The following is a 17,119-nucleotide window of genomic DNA, read 5'->3' as shown; positions in this document are numbered from 1 at the left end:
TGGTAAGTGCAGAAACTGACTTGCTAAAGTCGATAAATTATAAACTGGGCATACATGAACTAATCAGTAAAGATACAGTGCCTTCTGAAAGTATTCAGACCCCTTGACTTTTTCCACATTTTGTAACGTTACAGCCTTATTCTAAAATGGATAAAACAAAACAATAAAAGCCTTATTTACATAAGTATTCAGACCCTTTTCTATGAGACACGAAATTGAGATCAGATGCATCCTGTTTCCATTGATCATCCTTGAAATATTTCAACAACTTCATCTGTGGTAAATTCAATTGATTGGACATGATTTGGAAAGGCACACACCTGTCTATATAAGGTCCCACAGTTGGTAGTGCATGTCAGAGCAAAAACCAAGCCGTGAGGTCGAAGGAATTGTTCGTAGAGCTTCGAGACAGGATTGTGTCGAGGAACAGATCTGGGGAAGGGTACCAAAAAATGTCTGCAGCATTGAAGGTCCCCAAGAACACCGTGGCCTCCATCATTCTTACATGGAGGAAGTTGGGAACCACCAAGACTTTTCCTAGAGCTGTCCGCCTGGCCAAACTGAGCAATCGGGGGAGAAGGGCCTTGGTCAGGGAGGTGACCAAGAACCCGATGGTCACTCTGACAGAGCTCTAGAGTTCCTCTGTGGAGATGGGAGAACCTTCCAGAAGGACAACCTTCTCTACAGCACTCCACCAATCAGCCCTTTATGGTAGAGTGGCCAGACGAAAGCCACTCCTCAGGCACCGAATGACTCTCAGACCATGAAAAACAAGGTTCTCTGGTCTGATGAAACCAAGATTGAACTCTTTGGCCTGAATGCCAAGCGTCAAGTCTGGAGGAAACCTGGCACCATCCCTACGGTGAAGCATGGTGGTGGCAGCATTATGCTGTATGTATGTTTTTCAGCTGCAGGGCTAAGAAGACTGAGAAAGATGAACGGAGCAAACTACATAGCACTTGATGAAAACCTGCTTCAGAGCGCTCAAGGCCTCAGACTGGGGCGAAGGTTCACCTTCCAACAGGACAATGACCCTAAGCACACAGCCAAGACAATGCAGGAGTGGCTTCTGGACAAGTCTCTGAATGTCCTTGAATGGCTCAGCCAGAGCCCGGACTTGAACCCGATCGAACATCTCTGGAGAGACCTGAAAATAGCTGTGCAGCGACACTCCCCATCCAACCTGACAGAGCTTGAGAGGATCTGCAGAGAAGAATGGGAGAAACTCCCCAAATACAGATGTGCCAAGCTTGTAGTGTCATACCCAAGAAGACTCAAGGCTGTAATCGCTCTTCAACAAAGTATTGATTAAAGGGTCTGAATACTTATGTAAACGTGATATTTCCATTTTTCTGTTTTAATACAGTTGCAAAAAAATATAAAAAACTGTTTTTGCTTTGTCATTATGGGGTATTGTGTGTAGATTAATGAGGGAAAAAATGATTTAATCCATTTTAGAATAAGGCTGTAACCTAACAAAATGTGAAAAAAGTCAAGGGGTCTGAATACTTTCCGAAGGCACTGCATAAAGGAGTTGAAGGCGAGCCTCGAGATTAATGACGAAAAAGCTGCGACAATGTAGAAAGAAACAAACAAGCTGAAAGGTTCAGTCAATAGGATTAAAACGGACGTTAAAGAACTTAAAAAGGAGAACATGTTTCTGAGAGAAGCCTTACTTGAAATACAGACTAGATCTATGAGAGAAAATCTGGTACTTACTGGTGTCAAGGAAAAAGAGTGTGAAGATCCCGAAAGAGTGGGGGGAAAAAAATATTTCTTACAGTGCTACAGATCCCAGGAGATACTGTAGACAAAATCAAACTCGAACGTGTACACTCTTTCGGACAGAGAGAACAGACATATGAGTGATCAATCGTTGCAAAATATGCATTCTTTAAGATAAAATAATGGTTAAAAACCAGAGTAAAAGACTCGCTGGCACGAAAATAGGCATGAATGATCAGTTTCCAAAGGAATTTGCAGAATGGCGCAAAGTTTTGTAACCAATAGATTAAAAAGGAAACGTGTAGCTCTCATAGTCAATAAACTGTACATTGATAACCAATTGTTCCAAGACACCAAGACTATTCCATGGCTATTCTAGATATTACAAAGTTCCCATAGAGAAAACAATAAAATTCAACAATTGATAAAGAAATCAACTGCAAATACACTATACCGTTCAAGATAGGGAATGTTGTAAAACAATTAGTATTCGACTTTCTATTTATAGTATTTATCAATAGATAAGACAGCATTAGAAGAAAGAATAATTATTGAATTAATATATCTTCAAATACATGGAACTGGAACACAAAAGTGCTCAAAAGACTGAAATTAGGTAGGAATCAACATGGTAGGTATAAAAACACTGCAAACAGAGGACATAGAAGGCACAGTATGTGGGTATGTACGGGTATAATGTGGGTATGTACGGGTATAAGGTGGGTATGTACGGGTATAATGTGGGTATGTACGGGTATAAGGTGGGTTGTGTGTTTTTGTGTATGGAAAAGTGTGGAGTTAAGTGAGTGAAAAAGGAAAATGGTCACAAATCCCAGAGCCCATGAGTGTCTGCGAGCAGGAGGTGTAACAAATCAAATCAAATCAAATGTATTTCTATAGCCCTTCTTACATCAGCTGATATCTCAAAGTGCTGTACAGAAACCCAGCCTAAAACCCCAAACAGCAAGCAATGCAGGTGTAGAAGCACAGAGAGCTTTCAAGTTTGTGCAGATATGGGATATACATTTTAAATTAAATTGTAAATATAGTACGTTTATTTATTGTCCTATCATGATAGAACGGTCCCCAACCCTATGCTCTAAACACCCACCTGAGAGAACCATACACTAACGAGAAGTCCTTATCTCCTTTATAGGCTTACATGCCTAAATGCAGCCAAAACAGAAAGATAAACGCGGTCAGAGACCCACTAGAGCAGCACCTCCCCCTCAAGGTTCTGAGCTTTCCTGGCAGGGTTGGTCTTACAAAGCCAAAGCCCCCGGATGGGTGAGCATAATGTACAGTTGAAGTCGGAAGTTTACATACACTTAGGTTGGAGTCATTAAAATTCAATTTTTCAACCACTCCACAAATTTCTTGTTAACAAACTATAGTTTTGGCAAGTCGGTTAGGACATCTACTTTGTGCATGACACAAGTCCTTTTTCCAACAATTGTTTACAGACAGATTATTTCACTTACAATTCAATGTATGACAATTCCAGTGGGTCAGAAGTTTACGTACACTAAGTTGACTGTGCCTTTAAACAGCTTGGAAAATTCCAGAAAATGATGTCATGGCTTTAGAAGCTTCTGATAGGCTAATTGACATAATTTGAGTAAATTGGAAGTGTACCTGTGGATGTATTTCAAGGCCTACCTTCAAACTCTGTGCGTCTTGGCTTGACATCATGGGAAAATCAAACGAAATCAGCCAAGACCTCAGAAAAAAAATTGTAGACCTCCACAAGTCTGGTTCATCCTTGGGAGCAATTTCCAAACGCCTGAAGGTACCACGTTCATCTGTACAAACAATAGTACGCAAGTATAAACACCATGGGACCACGCAGCCGTCATACTGCTCAGGAAGGAGACGCGTTCTGTCTCCTAGAGATGAACGTACTTTGATGCGAAAAGTGCAAGTCGATCCCAGAACAACAGCAAAGGACCTTGTGAAGATGCTGGAAGAAACAGGTACAAAAGTATCTATATCCACAGTCAAACGAGTCCTATATCGACATAACCTGAAAGGCCGCTCACATGGAAGAAGCCACTGCTCCAAAACCGCCATAAAAAAGCCAGACTACGGTTTGCAACTGCACATGGGGACAAAGATCGTACTTTTTGGAGAGATGTCCTCTGGTCTGATGAAACAAAAATATATAAAGACCATCGTTATGTTTGGAGGAAAAAGGGGGAGGCTTGCAAGCCGAAGAACACCATCCTAACCATGAAGCACGGGGGTGGCAGCATCATGTTGTGGGGGTGCTTTGCTGCAGGAGGGACTGGTGCACTTCACAAAATAGATGGCATCATGAGGTATGAAATTGATGTGGATATATTGAAGCAACATCTCAAGACATCAGTCAGGAAGTTAAAGCTTGGTTGCAAATGGGTCTTCCAAATGGACAATGACCCCAAGCATACTTCCAAAGTTGTGGCACAATGGCTTAAGTACAACAAAGTCAAGGTTTTTGGAGTGGCCATCACAAAGCCCTGACCTCAATCCTATAGAAATTTTGTGGGCAGAACTGAAAAAGCGTGTGCGAGTAAGGAGGCCTACAAACCTGACTCAGTTACACCAGCTCTGTCAGGAGGACAATTCACCCAACTTATTGTGGGAAGCTTGTGGACGGCTACCCTAAACATTTGACCCAAGTTAAACAATATAAAGGCAATGCTGCCAAATACTAATTGAGTGTATGTAAACTTCTGACCCACTGGGAATGTGATGAAAGAAATAAAAGCTGAAATAAATAATTCTCTCTGCTATTATTCCGAAATGTCACATTCTTAAAATAAAGTGGTGATCCTAACTGACCTAAAACAGGGAATTTGTACTAGGATTATATGAAAAACTGAGCTTAAATGTATTTGGCTAAGGTGTGTGTAAACTTCCGACTTCAACTGTACAAGGAATTTCTCAAAGCTGCTAATGAGAACCTTGCAACCTTGTACCTAGCCGGTGGGGATTCCAGGTGCGGTGCCCCCACCCAGGATGTGGAGGTGCTGGCTGCACTGGCTGCAGTAACCCATGGGGAGGTGGGTAACACTCAGACAATCAGAGAGGGGGCAAAATATTGTGTCCCTGGTGGCACAAAATAATCAAAGGTCTGACTGTCCAGAGATGCTTGAGAAAATGGTCAAAACGGGGGACCAGCGTGTGTGTGTTTCAGGGGAAGGGGGTGCATCTGAGCTCCATCAGCTAGGACTTGACATTGGTTTATCAAATCTCAATTTTGCATGCCTTCTCATGCATTCGCACATCAAGTCCTTTCTTGAGTTGGGCTCTGGGATGGAACAACTGTTGAACATCTGAGCTTGCGGTTGTTTGTGGGGGAAGGATGGGGTGTGTGTGTGTGTGTGTGTGTGTGTGTGTGTGTGTGTGTGTGTGTGTGTGTGTGTGTGTGTGTGTGTGTGTGTGTGTGTGTGTGTGTGTGTGTGTGTGTGTGTGTATATATATATCCCACATCTGTTGCTATGGGGTAATGATGTTAGGGACAATATAGGATGAATCACAATAATTGCATGCCAAAAATTTAATTTCTGTAATGGCAATCCTGGTTATAGGTAACAATTCTTCGCATGGACTGCCTACATTATTAACCATATTATTAGTTATTTGTGGAAATTAAAATACACATCATTTTTTATATGTATATTTTAAATACAGTGCATTCAGAAAGTATTCTTGACTTTTTCCACATTTTGAAACGTTACAGCCTTATTCTAAAATGGATTAAATAAAAACAGATCCTCATCAATCTACACACAGTACCTCATAATGACAAAGCGAAAAGAGGTTTTTAGAACATTTTGCAAATGTATTAAAAATATAAAACAGATATCTTATTTACATAAGGATTCAGAACCTTTGCTAGGAGACTCGAAATTGAGCTAAGATGCATCTTGTTTCCGTTGATCAGCCTTGAGATGTTTCTACAACTTGATTGGAGTCCACCTGTGGAAAGTTCAGTTGATTGGACATGATTTGGAAAGGCACACACCTGTCTATATAAAGTCCCACAGTTGACAGTGTATGTCAGAGCAAAAACTAAGCCATGAGGTCGAAGGAATTGTCCGTAGAGCTCCGAGACAGGATTGTGTCGAGGCACAGATCTTGGGAAGGGTTGTGCAACATTGAAGGTCCCCAAGAACACAGTGGCCTCCATCATTCTTACATTTACATTTAGTTTGGAACCACCAAGACTCTTCCTGGATCTGTCCGCCCGGCCAAACTGAGCAATCAGGAGAGAAGGGTGTTGGTCAGGGAGGTGACCAAGAACCCGATGTTCACTCTGACAGAGCTCCAAAGTTGCTCTGTGGAAATGAGAGAACCTTCCAGAAGGACAACCATCTCTGCAAGACGCCACCAATCAGGCCTTTGTGGTAGTGGCCAGACGGAATCCACTCCTCAGTAAAAGGCACATGACAGCCTGCTTGGAGTTTGCCAAAAGGCACCTAAAGGACTCTCAGACCATGAAAAACAAGATTCTCTGGTCTGATGAAACCAAGATTGAACTCTTTGGCCTGAATGCCAAGCGTCACGGCTGGAGGAAACATGGGACCATCTCTACGGTGAAGCTTGGTGGTGGCAGCATCATGCTGTGGGGATGTTTTTCAGTGGCAGGGACTGGAAGACTAGTCAGGATTGAGGGAAAGATAAAAGGAGCGAAGTACAGAGAGATCCTTAATGAAAACCTGCTCCAGAGCGCTCAGGACCTCAGACAGGACAACGACCCTAAGAACACAGCCAAGACAACATGGAGTGGCTTCGGGACAAGTCTCTGAATGTCCTTGAGTGGCCCAGCCTGAGCCTGGACTTAAACATCTCTGGAGAGACCTGAAAAAACTGTGCAACGACACTCCCCATCCAACCTGACAGAGCTTGAGAAGATCTGCAGAGAAGAATGGGAGAAACTCCCCAAATACAGGTGTGCCAAGCTTGTAGCGTCATACCCAAGAAGACTCAAGGCTGTAATCACTGCCAAAGTGCTTCAACAAAGTACTGAGTAATACTTATGTAAATGTGATATTTCCGTTTTTTTAAGTTTCTAAAAACCAGTTTTTGCTTTGTCATTATGGGGTACTGTGTGTAGATTGATGAGGGAAAAAAACGATTTAATCAATTTTAGAATAAGGCTGTAACGTAACAATATGTGGAAAAAGTCAAGGGGTCTGAATACTTTCCAAATGCATTGTAACTGTATATAATACAATTGAGGTGAGGGCGTTGGAAATTCTTTTGTCGGTTAGTCTGCTTCTGTTCTGTGGGTGGCACTGTTCGATTGTTTTTAAGAATGGGTCCCGGTCTCTCGGGGACCCTGGAATCCGGGGGCATGGGGGTGGTCAGCCGGTCACTGGTACGACAACCCTACTTGGGATGGGGGGAGGTTTTAGCAGGTGGAATAGTGGAGAACAATTGGAGGTTTACTTAGTAGCAATGCAAATATCATGGTACAGCTATATGGACACTCAACTATCATGGTACTTTTTAATGGTAAGTTACAAACATATGTTATGATAAATATTATTGAAACTTGTATTTCGTTATGGTAATTGGTGAAATAAGTCTAGCCCGTTATAATTTTAATGGCTTAGCAGATAGTAAGAAAAGACAATCAATATTTACCTGGCTAAAAGAGAAGGAATATAATATCTATTATTTCCAGGAAAATCATTAAACAATTCTAGATAAAGTTGTGAGGAAAAAGGACTGAGAAGCGCTAATAATTTCTCCCATGAGCAACTCAAAAGGGGTGATGATATTCATTTTGATCTGAATATGCAAATTGTCCAAACAGATCCGCAAGGTAGATGGATGATTTTAAATATGTTACTGGACCATAAACAGATTTGGCTCATTAATCTATACGGTCCAAATAATGATGATCCACGCTTCTTTGAAAATATATATAATAATTTATAAAACCTACAAGCAATACAAGACTATGATGGAGGGAGACTATAATACGGTTTTAAATACCTCAATGGACTGTAAAGGAAATCACATTACAAACTATCACCCTCATGCACTTAAGGAAAACACAAATATCATGGATATATTGGAACTAGTGGATATATGGAGGCTTAAATATCCTGACCTAGTGGGATATACATGGAGGTTTAATATCCTGACCTAGTGGGATATACATGGAGGTTTAATATCCTGACCTAGTGGGATATACATGGAGATTTAATATCCTGACCTAGTGGGATATACATGGAGGTTTAATATCCTGCCCTAGTGGGATATACATGGAGGTTTAATATCCTGCCCTAGTGGGATATACATGGAGGTTTAATATCCTGCCCTAGTGGGATATACATGGAGGTTTAATATCCTGCCCTAGTGGGATATACATGGAGGTTTAATATCCTGCCCTAGTGGGATATACATGGAGGTTTAATATCCTGACCTAGTGGGATATACATGGAGGTTTAATATCCTGCCCTAGTGGGATATACATGGAGGTTTAATATCCTGACCTAGTGGGATATACATGGAGGTTTAATATCCTGACCTAGTGGGATATACATGGAGGTTTAATATCCTGACCTAGTGGGATATACATGGCGGAGGCTCAATCAAGCTGGTCGTCTTGACTACTTTCTTATGTAATTCTCGCTGGCACCAAAAGTTTAAAAAGGGTTGCTAGGGGACAGAATGTGGTTGGACCATCAAATAATTGGCATGTACATTACTCTTACAGAATTTCCACGTGTGCGAGGATATTGCAAATTTTATCAAAGCCTATTGAATGATAACTTGTCTTTAACAAGGACAGAAGAATTTCTAACAGACCTTTTCCGACATAACATAGGTAAAGCAGATCCCCTTATTGTATGGGATACTTTTAAATGTGCTTTTAGAGGCCATGCAATTCAATACTCATCTCTAAAACAAAAGCAATTTAGGTCAAAAGAGTCCATATTAACAAAGGAAATAGAAGGATTAACAGTACAGATAAATAGCAATTAAACTTTACCATAGAGGCACAGAATACGTTAAAGGAAAAACAAAACGAAATGGAGGAAATTATTCTAGAAAGAGCAAGTGTAATTTATTAGAAAAATAATGTGAACTGGATGGAATATGGAGAAAAATGCACCAAATTATTTTTTAATCTTCAACATAGAAATGCTACCAAAAATGATTTACTGAAACTTGTTACAAATGATGGAGTCACCCATGATTCACCAAACAATATTTTGAAAGTGGAAGCGGAGTACTTGAAGCATATGTTTTCGTTTCAGTCTCCTCCATCTCCAAAGTTATGGATTTTATGGATGTTTTTTCTATTAACAAGATCAAATTAACAGCTGTACAGAAAGACTAATGTGAAAGCCAAATTACAGAGGAGGAACTTTTTGATGCAATTAAGTCCAGGAAAACTCCAGGGCTGGATGGCATACCAAAAATGTTTTGATGTACTCAGAGGACCGTTATTAGCATGTTTTAAACACTCACATAAAAAATGGTAAATGATCAGATACTCAACAAAAGGTTTCTTGATTCATTATTACTGAAACAGGACCCAAGTGGTAAATATAAAGATCCAGTCCATTAAAGGCAAAATTCAAGGCACATAGAATTAAAAAGTTATTGTCGGATATTATTCATCCTAATCAGCCAGTTTTTTAACATGGATGATACATTGGAGATAATATAAGACAAATTCTGGAAACAATAGAAAACCAGGCCTGGTATTTGTAGCTGACTTTGAAAAGGCTTTTGATAAAGTACGACTGGAATGTATACATAACATTTTGGAGAATCTCTTGTAATCTCAATGGGTTAAAGTTATGTAATAGTAACCCTATGTCTAAAATAGTAAATAATGGCTACTTCTTAGATGGTATAAAACTGTCAAGAGGAGTAAAACAAGGTTGTCCATTATCCGCACATCTATGTTTTATGGCCATTGAAATGTTAGCTATTAAATATATATAATATCAAGAGGCTAGAAATCCAGGGCTTAAAAACAAAGTGTCATTGTACACTGATGATTCATGTTTTCTTTTAAATCAACAATTTGGATCCCAGCACAGCCTCATCGAGGATCTAGATACTTGTTCTAACCTCTCTGAATTACAACCAAATTCTGATGTGTACTATATTACGTCGTTTGTAAACAGAGCCAAAATTAGATAGAATATTGCCTTTTCCCATCCACTTAATTTGACATCAGAGGCAACCTTCATCTGATTCATCTGAATTATTATCTTTTTGTATTTTCTGCATGTCCCTGACCTTTTGGCCAACACACACACACGCGCGCACACACATGCACGAACACACACACACGTTCATTTGCTTTCCTTTTGTCCTTGGTGAACAATACGTTAATAATGCTAGATTAATAACATATATACACACAGCCCTTGGATGTCTGAAACCTTGACCCAGTTTGGTATTATTTCTCTATTTCCCATTTTATGATGAGGTATATCCTGTGTGTTCCTCATCTAGCACTAGGAGTTGTCCTCCTTTATTCTAATTGGCCTATAGGACCCCAGGTCATATGTTGTAAACTGGGCCTGACCCCCAAAAATCTGACAAAAACATGTTTGCTCACCGTGTGTGTGGAGGTCGTGACTGTCTACTTTGTAAGAATGCTCCTGTGGTGGAATTAGTACCATCATCCCATGCCTCAACTTTCTTTGCTCTGGGAAAATTGGTAAGGACATAGAATACAACACAATACCGCTGCTCCGAAAATCGATTTGTTATTGTCTGTGTGAATTTTATAGAGACAGGCAGTCTGTCTCCATAGAGACAGAAATAGATTATGAGCTGTGAAAGTTAATCCAAAGGGTTCGTCTTTTTGTCAAGCTTGAGTTAACTTCGACCACCAGTTCAATGAAATCGCAAACCAATTAAATATCTGTTTGCATACTATGTTATTATGTTTAGTGATTGTTAACACAATTTCATACCATGTCTGGTGATAATTATCTGCTCATTATTTGAGTTGACAATGAACATATGCACAATGAGCAGACTGTGAACATAAGGACTATGAGCAGACAGTGAACATATGCACAATGAGCAGACTGTGAACATATGGACTATGAGCAGACAGTGAACATAAGGACTATGAGCAGACAGTGAACATATGCACAATGAGCAGACAGTGAACATATATTCACAATGAGCAGACTGTGAACATATGGACTATGAGCAGACAGTGAACATAAGGACTATGAGCGGACAGTGAACATATGCACAATAAGCAGAGAGTGAACATAAGGACTATGAGCAGACAGTGAACATATGCACACTAAGCAGACACTAAACATATGCACAATAAGCAGACTGTGAACATATGCACACTAAGCAGACAGTGAACATATGCACAATAAGCAGACAGTGAACATATGCACAATGAGCTGACAGTGAACATAAGGACTATGAGCAGACAGTGAACATATGCACACTAAGCAGACACTAAACATATGCACACTAAGCAGACAGTGAACATATGCACAATAAGCAGACAGTGAACATATGCACAATGAGCTGACAGTGAACATAAGGACTATGAGCAGACAGTGAACATATGCACAATAAGCAAACAGTGAACATAAGGACTATGAGCAGACAGTGAACATATGCACAATAAGCAGACAGTGAACATATGCACAATGAGCAGACAGTGAACATATGCACAATGAGCAGACTGAACATATGGACGCTTTAGCAGACATCTCACAGTATTTACTATCATAGCTTATTGTTGCCATTGTGCTCCTATTCCCAGGGTGCTGCAGGGGGAGTGGCGGCGACTGAAGTGGAGGCATGAGGAGGCGGCGGCGGCGCCCCAGCTGACGGAGGGGGGCGAGGGGTGTCCGGGATCGCCCACGGGGGGCCAGCAGGACGAGGAGCTCCTGGCCGAGGCGAGGGTCCTTCGGCAGCACAAGACTCGCCTAGAGACACGAATGCAGATCCTGGAGGACCACAACAAACAGTTGGAGTCCCAGCTGCAGAGGCTACGAGAGTTACTGCTGCAGGTAGGGAGGGAGGAAGGAGAAACAATTGGAAAGTGGTACGAAAGATGAAGGAATGAAAGAAAAGATGGGTTGGAAAAGAGGGGAGGGAGGGGTGGGGTAGAGAACATCTCTAGTAAATAGAAAAAGACTAATGACTTAAACTGCAGGTACAGAGACAGGAAGGTAGGGGGATAGATACCACGAGAGACAGAGGGAAATACCTACGGTAAGGAGAGAAAGAGAGAGGGGGATAGACTCAAGAGGGATTAAGAAGCAGAACGATATGGGACTGACACTAAACGGAAGAGAGAAAGGGGAATGGCAAAGATAGTGGCTGGATTGAGTGAAAATACGACACTGCTGTAGAAGAATATGAATGTGGAAATGGGGAATAGAGAGAGGGAGAGGAAGAAATGAAAGCTAATTTGTACTGCTGCACTAGGGGAGAGAGAGAAAGAGAGAGTGACAGAAAGACATTTCCTCATGTGAAAAGACTTTGGAAATTGGGAATAGAGAGAGGAGATTGAAAGAGAGACCTATTTAGTGGAAAGAGAGGAATGGGAAGAGAGGGACAGAATACCAAACATTCTAAAATTATAGATTGTAACTTCCTGTACACTTCTATGAACCTCCCAACCATATAATGCATTTCAATCTCTTCCTACGAAATAATCATGCATATATACGCTCTTTATATGAGTCTGTTTATCGTTCCAATATGAAGTGATGGAACAGGGAAAGTGGTGGAGTGGGGGTGGGTAGTCGACTCGGTGTCAACCGTCAACCTCTGTTTTCATCTCTGTAGAAAGTAGATCTTCGTTTGTTCATCATGGAACTAGGTCTGAATCCCCAGCCAACGCAGCCTTCAGTTTCACTGGAACACTTTGACTTATTTAGTGCATCTACAGTACATGTTTACTGTATCCTTCAACCCCGACACGTTCCAAGAAACGTTTGTGGTTTTCTGAAGTAGCTGTCAAAATGCGAATTCTGTTGGGATTGATGACACTATTTATTTTCCAACAGCCTAAAGATGACTCGGAGGCCAACGGATCGGAACCTTCCTCCCTGTCATCTCCGGTGTCAGGGGGAGGCCGTCAGGGGGACGGACCTAGTAGAGAGACCACAGACACAGAGGCAGCAGGTGAGCTACTAAGACGAACATTCCCAAATAGTAGGTCAGGTCTCGCTGGTGGGGTGCAAGTTCCAAGAAATTCCTACTGGATTAATGACTGAACAAACATTGTTTTGTTCATTCTGTGGGCCACAACAACATTAGTTCAGACAGAATGGAATGATTGAGTGTTCCGTTGTCGCTCATCTCTCTCTGTGTGATGCTGTGTGTGCCAGGAGATGGAGATGAGGATCATGAACAGGACACAGTGCAGCAGCTGCAGGAGGTCATAGAGCAGCTGAGAAACGTCTTCCCTTCAGAACCTGGTGAGCCTCTGACCATACAGACCTTAGACAGACACAACAGAGACAGAACCATTAACCTGAATACGACACACATAGATTTTTGCTGAGGGAGTCTCAGGGTTACATAGTCATTCTGAATGATATACTGTATACATGCCCCAGTTGGTAGAGCATGGCGCTTGCAACGCCAGGGTTGTGGGTTCGATTCCCATTGGGGACCAGTATGAAAATGTATGAGCTCACTACTGTAAGTTGATCTGGATAAGAGCATCTGCCAAATGGCTCAAATGTTGTTTTTTTAAGTAAAATGAGACGAACTTTGAAATGAACTATGAAGACAGTGATACAAAATGACCTCGAACAGAGGCGGAAACAAGGTAAGGAATGTCTGTGGAGTTTCTAGAAAGATAAGCTACACAAGTTCTTATCTCAGTGGGGAACTACAATATAGGTGCCTGATTCATTGCCTTTAATACCTATTGGGCCTCAAGGCTACCAGAGTAAAGGTCAATCCAGTGTTTCTACAGCCAAACCCTCATCTGTTAGTACAGATTTGGCTCTTCTGCATGTGTTCTAAAACACATCATCTTCACTGTTAATGGACACTTTTTTCCCCCTCTCTCTTCTTCCAGGAGCAACGTCACTCATCTAACCCAGGGCGGGGCCTGGATTGCAGAGTGATGCCTGATGGGATGCCTGATGGCCCGTGCCCCATATAGCTGCCGTCAGAGAGCTGACCCCTCTCCCTCACCCCTGTGGGAGCCAAAGGCTAACGGCTAATGCCAACGTCCAGGCCCAGCCACGCACTATGCTAACAAGCTAAGGCTAATGGATAATGTTAGCGGTGCAGCCAGGCACTGTGTTAACCAGCTAAGGAAGCTAGCGGCTAATGTTAGCAGCCCAGCCAGGCAGAAACTGTGTTAGCTATGGCTAACGCTAGCAGCCCAGCCAAGACACTGTGCTAACCAGCGTCTGTGTAGTTGCCCGAAGGTGTGAAGCCTTATATCTGTACAGCACAAGGACATTCCACGAAAATGACTTTGACACAATGCAAAAATGGTTGGGGATTTTCCCCATGTTTTGTTCTGTTCGAGTGCCAGTAACTGTGTGCGTATCTCGGTATGTATGTGTGTTTCCTTTTTCCCCCCAATGCGTTTCAAACTTCTATTTTTTGATGGGGCGTTCATGCGCATCACTGTTGATTTGGGCCAGGCTGGCTGCATTTCATGCGGCTGTGATTGGGTGGCTGCGGCAGCCGTACCCAGAGCAGAACAGAGCAGATTGCCGGGTAGCCAGCGGGACCCACAACAAGCTTATTGACACTGTGGGACTGACACATCATCAGTAAAACCCAATGATTTATTTAAGACAGCCAAAGTGCCCGCCCGGCCAGGCAGCGCTGCTTCTGTGCACTGTGAGTTTCACTGCTTCCATCACACGCAGCACACAGACACATTGTTTCAGATGAACACTCATTCTGTACTAACACACATTCATATCAACATTCATATCACACAGGAATACAAAAAAAAGACACACAGCCACACACACATCCACAAGCAGTGGAGCGAGATAGGCTGTGAATATGCCTCGTAGTGTTCAGGAAGAGGGTCTCGAGTCGAGGCCAATTTGTATCATGGCTAAGTGTGTTTATCTGAGAAAGCATCTAGCGTTAAATGCCGGGCCCTCCACTGTGGACTCTGGCTCCTCGCTCCCACTGTGCACAGAGGGGGAGGCAGGGTGCCCAACCCCCCCCCTCTCCCTCCATCTCCAAGGACACTAGGAAGGATTGAGAGAGGCACCACCACATTAACCCAGTGGCCCAATTCCAAATCAACTCTTAGTCTTTTCCACATGGCACTTCATCTGAAATGATCAGATAAGCAATATGCTAATAACTTCACTTTTCCCTCTGCTGGGTGGAAGGTTCACCATACTGCTTATATAAATATTTCAGGGGTACACAAATGCCTAGGATAGTAGGAGCTAGAGTCTGATATGGGGTTGGGCTACCATCACACCAGGATCATGTGACAATCCAGGCAGAGGACAGTCTATTTGCCTTAAACCCAAACAGAGCCCGTCACGGACTAATAAGTATGTTTTCATGCTGCTACCTGAAACATTATTGAACGGAGTTGGCCCTGGCCCTGGCTCCCACTTTCCCTCTCTTCTTTTCTCTTTTTATGCTTGTGGCCAGATGTTAAAGTACTGGCTCAGTGTGTTCACTCAGCGTTTTCACAATCAGAGGACGAGATTGGATCAGTGGGGTGTTGTGGGTGGATGGGGATTTCATACAAGGTGAGATTCGGCTTAGGGGTCTGGGTTCTGTGGCATTTTGCATTTTATTCGTGGATTTAGAGAGGCTTTATGAGTATGGAAAGGGAAGACGGTGGGAATTCATAGCGCTAGAGTGGCCTAGCACCTGAGAGACTAGTTAGAAAAGGCTGGGGTCAAATAGGGTTTTGGAGGCGTGGAGGGAGGATGGATGGAAGGTGAAAGGGAGGTGGAAGGGAGGCTCGGAGGGGGTGGAGATCTGAGAGACAAGAGGAAAGAGGAAGAAATAGTCCATTTAGCACTCCTGGGCTGAGCTGAAAGGAGCGATCCACTATGATGTGCTTGCCACAGCAAATCTCTAGAAAGAGACAGACAGGAGGTGAGTTATTTCCTGGAAAAGAGGAAAGATGCTCTGGGTTTATTATGTAGCATATCACTTCCATAACCATAAAGTTATTACACCCACATTCGCAGGGAGCCATGATGCGAATGGTTTCGAATAATTCAGAGAACGTTCTGACCTTATTGCCAAGAACAAGATTTGTTTGAATCCCATCTCGGTCTTCGTTAGACTTTATCCCCTCCAGGCGCCAACGTTCACATTTGACATCGTTGAGCGCCGCTGTGCCTGTCTTGTTTGTTTTGATGCCGTTGCTAGGGAACTGTCCCCAAGGACACGGCGCTGCAGGTTGTGAGTCGGCAAGGTGGGGCGCCGTCCATAATGGAAATGCTAATAACCATAGGGGGAAGAGAGAGTACCTCGTTTCCATACCTCCCCCGTACTCCCCCACCTTAATGAGGCCTGCCACTGTTTAGTGTTTAGCTGGCATACAGTAGATAGTCATTATCATCTGTTCTACCTTTGCCAAGCGCTGACATGCACCGGCATCCTTTCTTAACATGTCAGGATCCAGGAACAAAGAAGTGCTCGAGTCAAAAGAAATACATCCAACACGAAGAATGTTAACTCTTTGGAAACTCTTTAATGTTATACATCTCATTACACATTGATGAGCCACCCTGAACATAGAGTACTTGAGGCTATGAATATATGCAGCAGCGGCTGCATCGCATCTCCCTCTGTGTGTGAAATAATGCATCTATTGAACTATAGCTGGGGGAAGAGGTTAGGCCTAGAAACCAAAAAGGTACTACCCATAGGTCCTGTAGACCTATAGACATTTTTTGTGTGTTTCGGACAATATTGAGGTAGGAGAGGCTAGGTGGAATGAATGATTACACCACTGTAACATGCAGTTTGTCAGACAGAACGACAGTTGAAGTCGGAAGTTTACATACACTTAGGTTGGAGTCATTAGAACTCATTTTTCAACCACTCCACAAATTTCTTGTTAACAAACTATAGTTTTGGAAAGTCGGTTAAGACATCTACTTTGTGCATGACACAAGTACATTTTCCAACAGATTATTTCACTGTATCACAATTCCAGTGGGTCAGAAGTTTACATACACTAAGTTGCCTGTGCCTTTAAACAGCTTGGAAAATTCCAGAAAATTATGTCATGGCCTTAGAAGCTTCTGATAGGCTAATTGACATCATTTGAGTCAATTGGAGGTGTACCTGTGGATGTATTTCAAGGCCTACCTTCAAACTCACTGCCTCTTTGCTTGACATCATGGGAAAATCAAAAGAAATCAGTCAAGACCTCAGAAAAAAAATTGTAGACCTCCACAAGTCTGGTTCA

General features: G+C 42.4%; 1 protein-coding gene across 2 annotated transcripts in view; it reads left to right on the top strand.

Annotated features, from left to right (window-relative positions):
* drp2 (dystrophin related protein 2) overlaps positions 1 to 16,717 on the top strand; it is a 202,217-nt gene extending 185,500 nt beyond the window's left edge. For both annotated transcript variants that reach the window (XM_029731055.1, XM_029731052.1), the window contains exons 22-25: positions 11,489 to 11,738; positions 12,744 to 12,861; positions 13,068 to 13,157; positions 13,769 to 16,717. In XM_029731055.1, the coding sequence (XP_029586915.1) occupies positions 11,489 to 11,738; positions 12,744 to 12,861; positions 13,068 to 13,157; positions 13,769 to 13,788 (478 nt within the window). In that variant the 3' untranslated portion in view covers positions 13,789 to 16,717. The remainder of the gene's footprint in view (positions 1 to 11,488; positions 11,739 to 12,743; positions 12,862 to 13,067; positions 13,158 to 13,768) is intronic.
* The last annotated feature ends 402 nt before the right edge of the window (positions 16,718 to 17,119 follow it).

Source organism: Salmo trutta, chromosome 3, assembly GCF_901001165.1.
Source record: "Salmo trutta chromosome 3, fSalTru1.1, whole genome shotgun sequence".
Classification (NCBI taxonomy): domain Eukaryota; kingdom Metazoa; phylum Chordata; class Actinopteri; order Salmoniformes; family Salmonidae; genus Salmo; species Salmo trutta.
The sequence above is the reverse complement of the archived record's forward strand: the minus strand, read 5'-3'. Positions and strand labels throughout refer to the sequence as shown.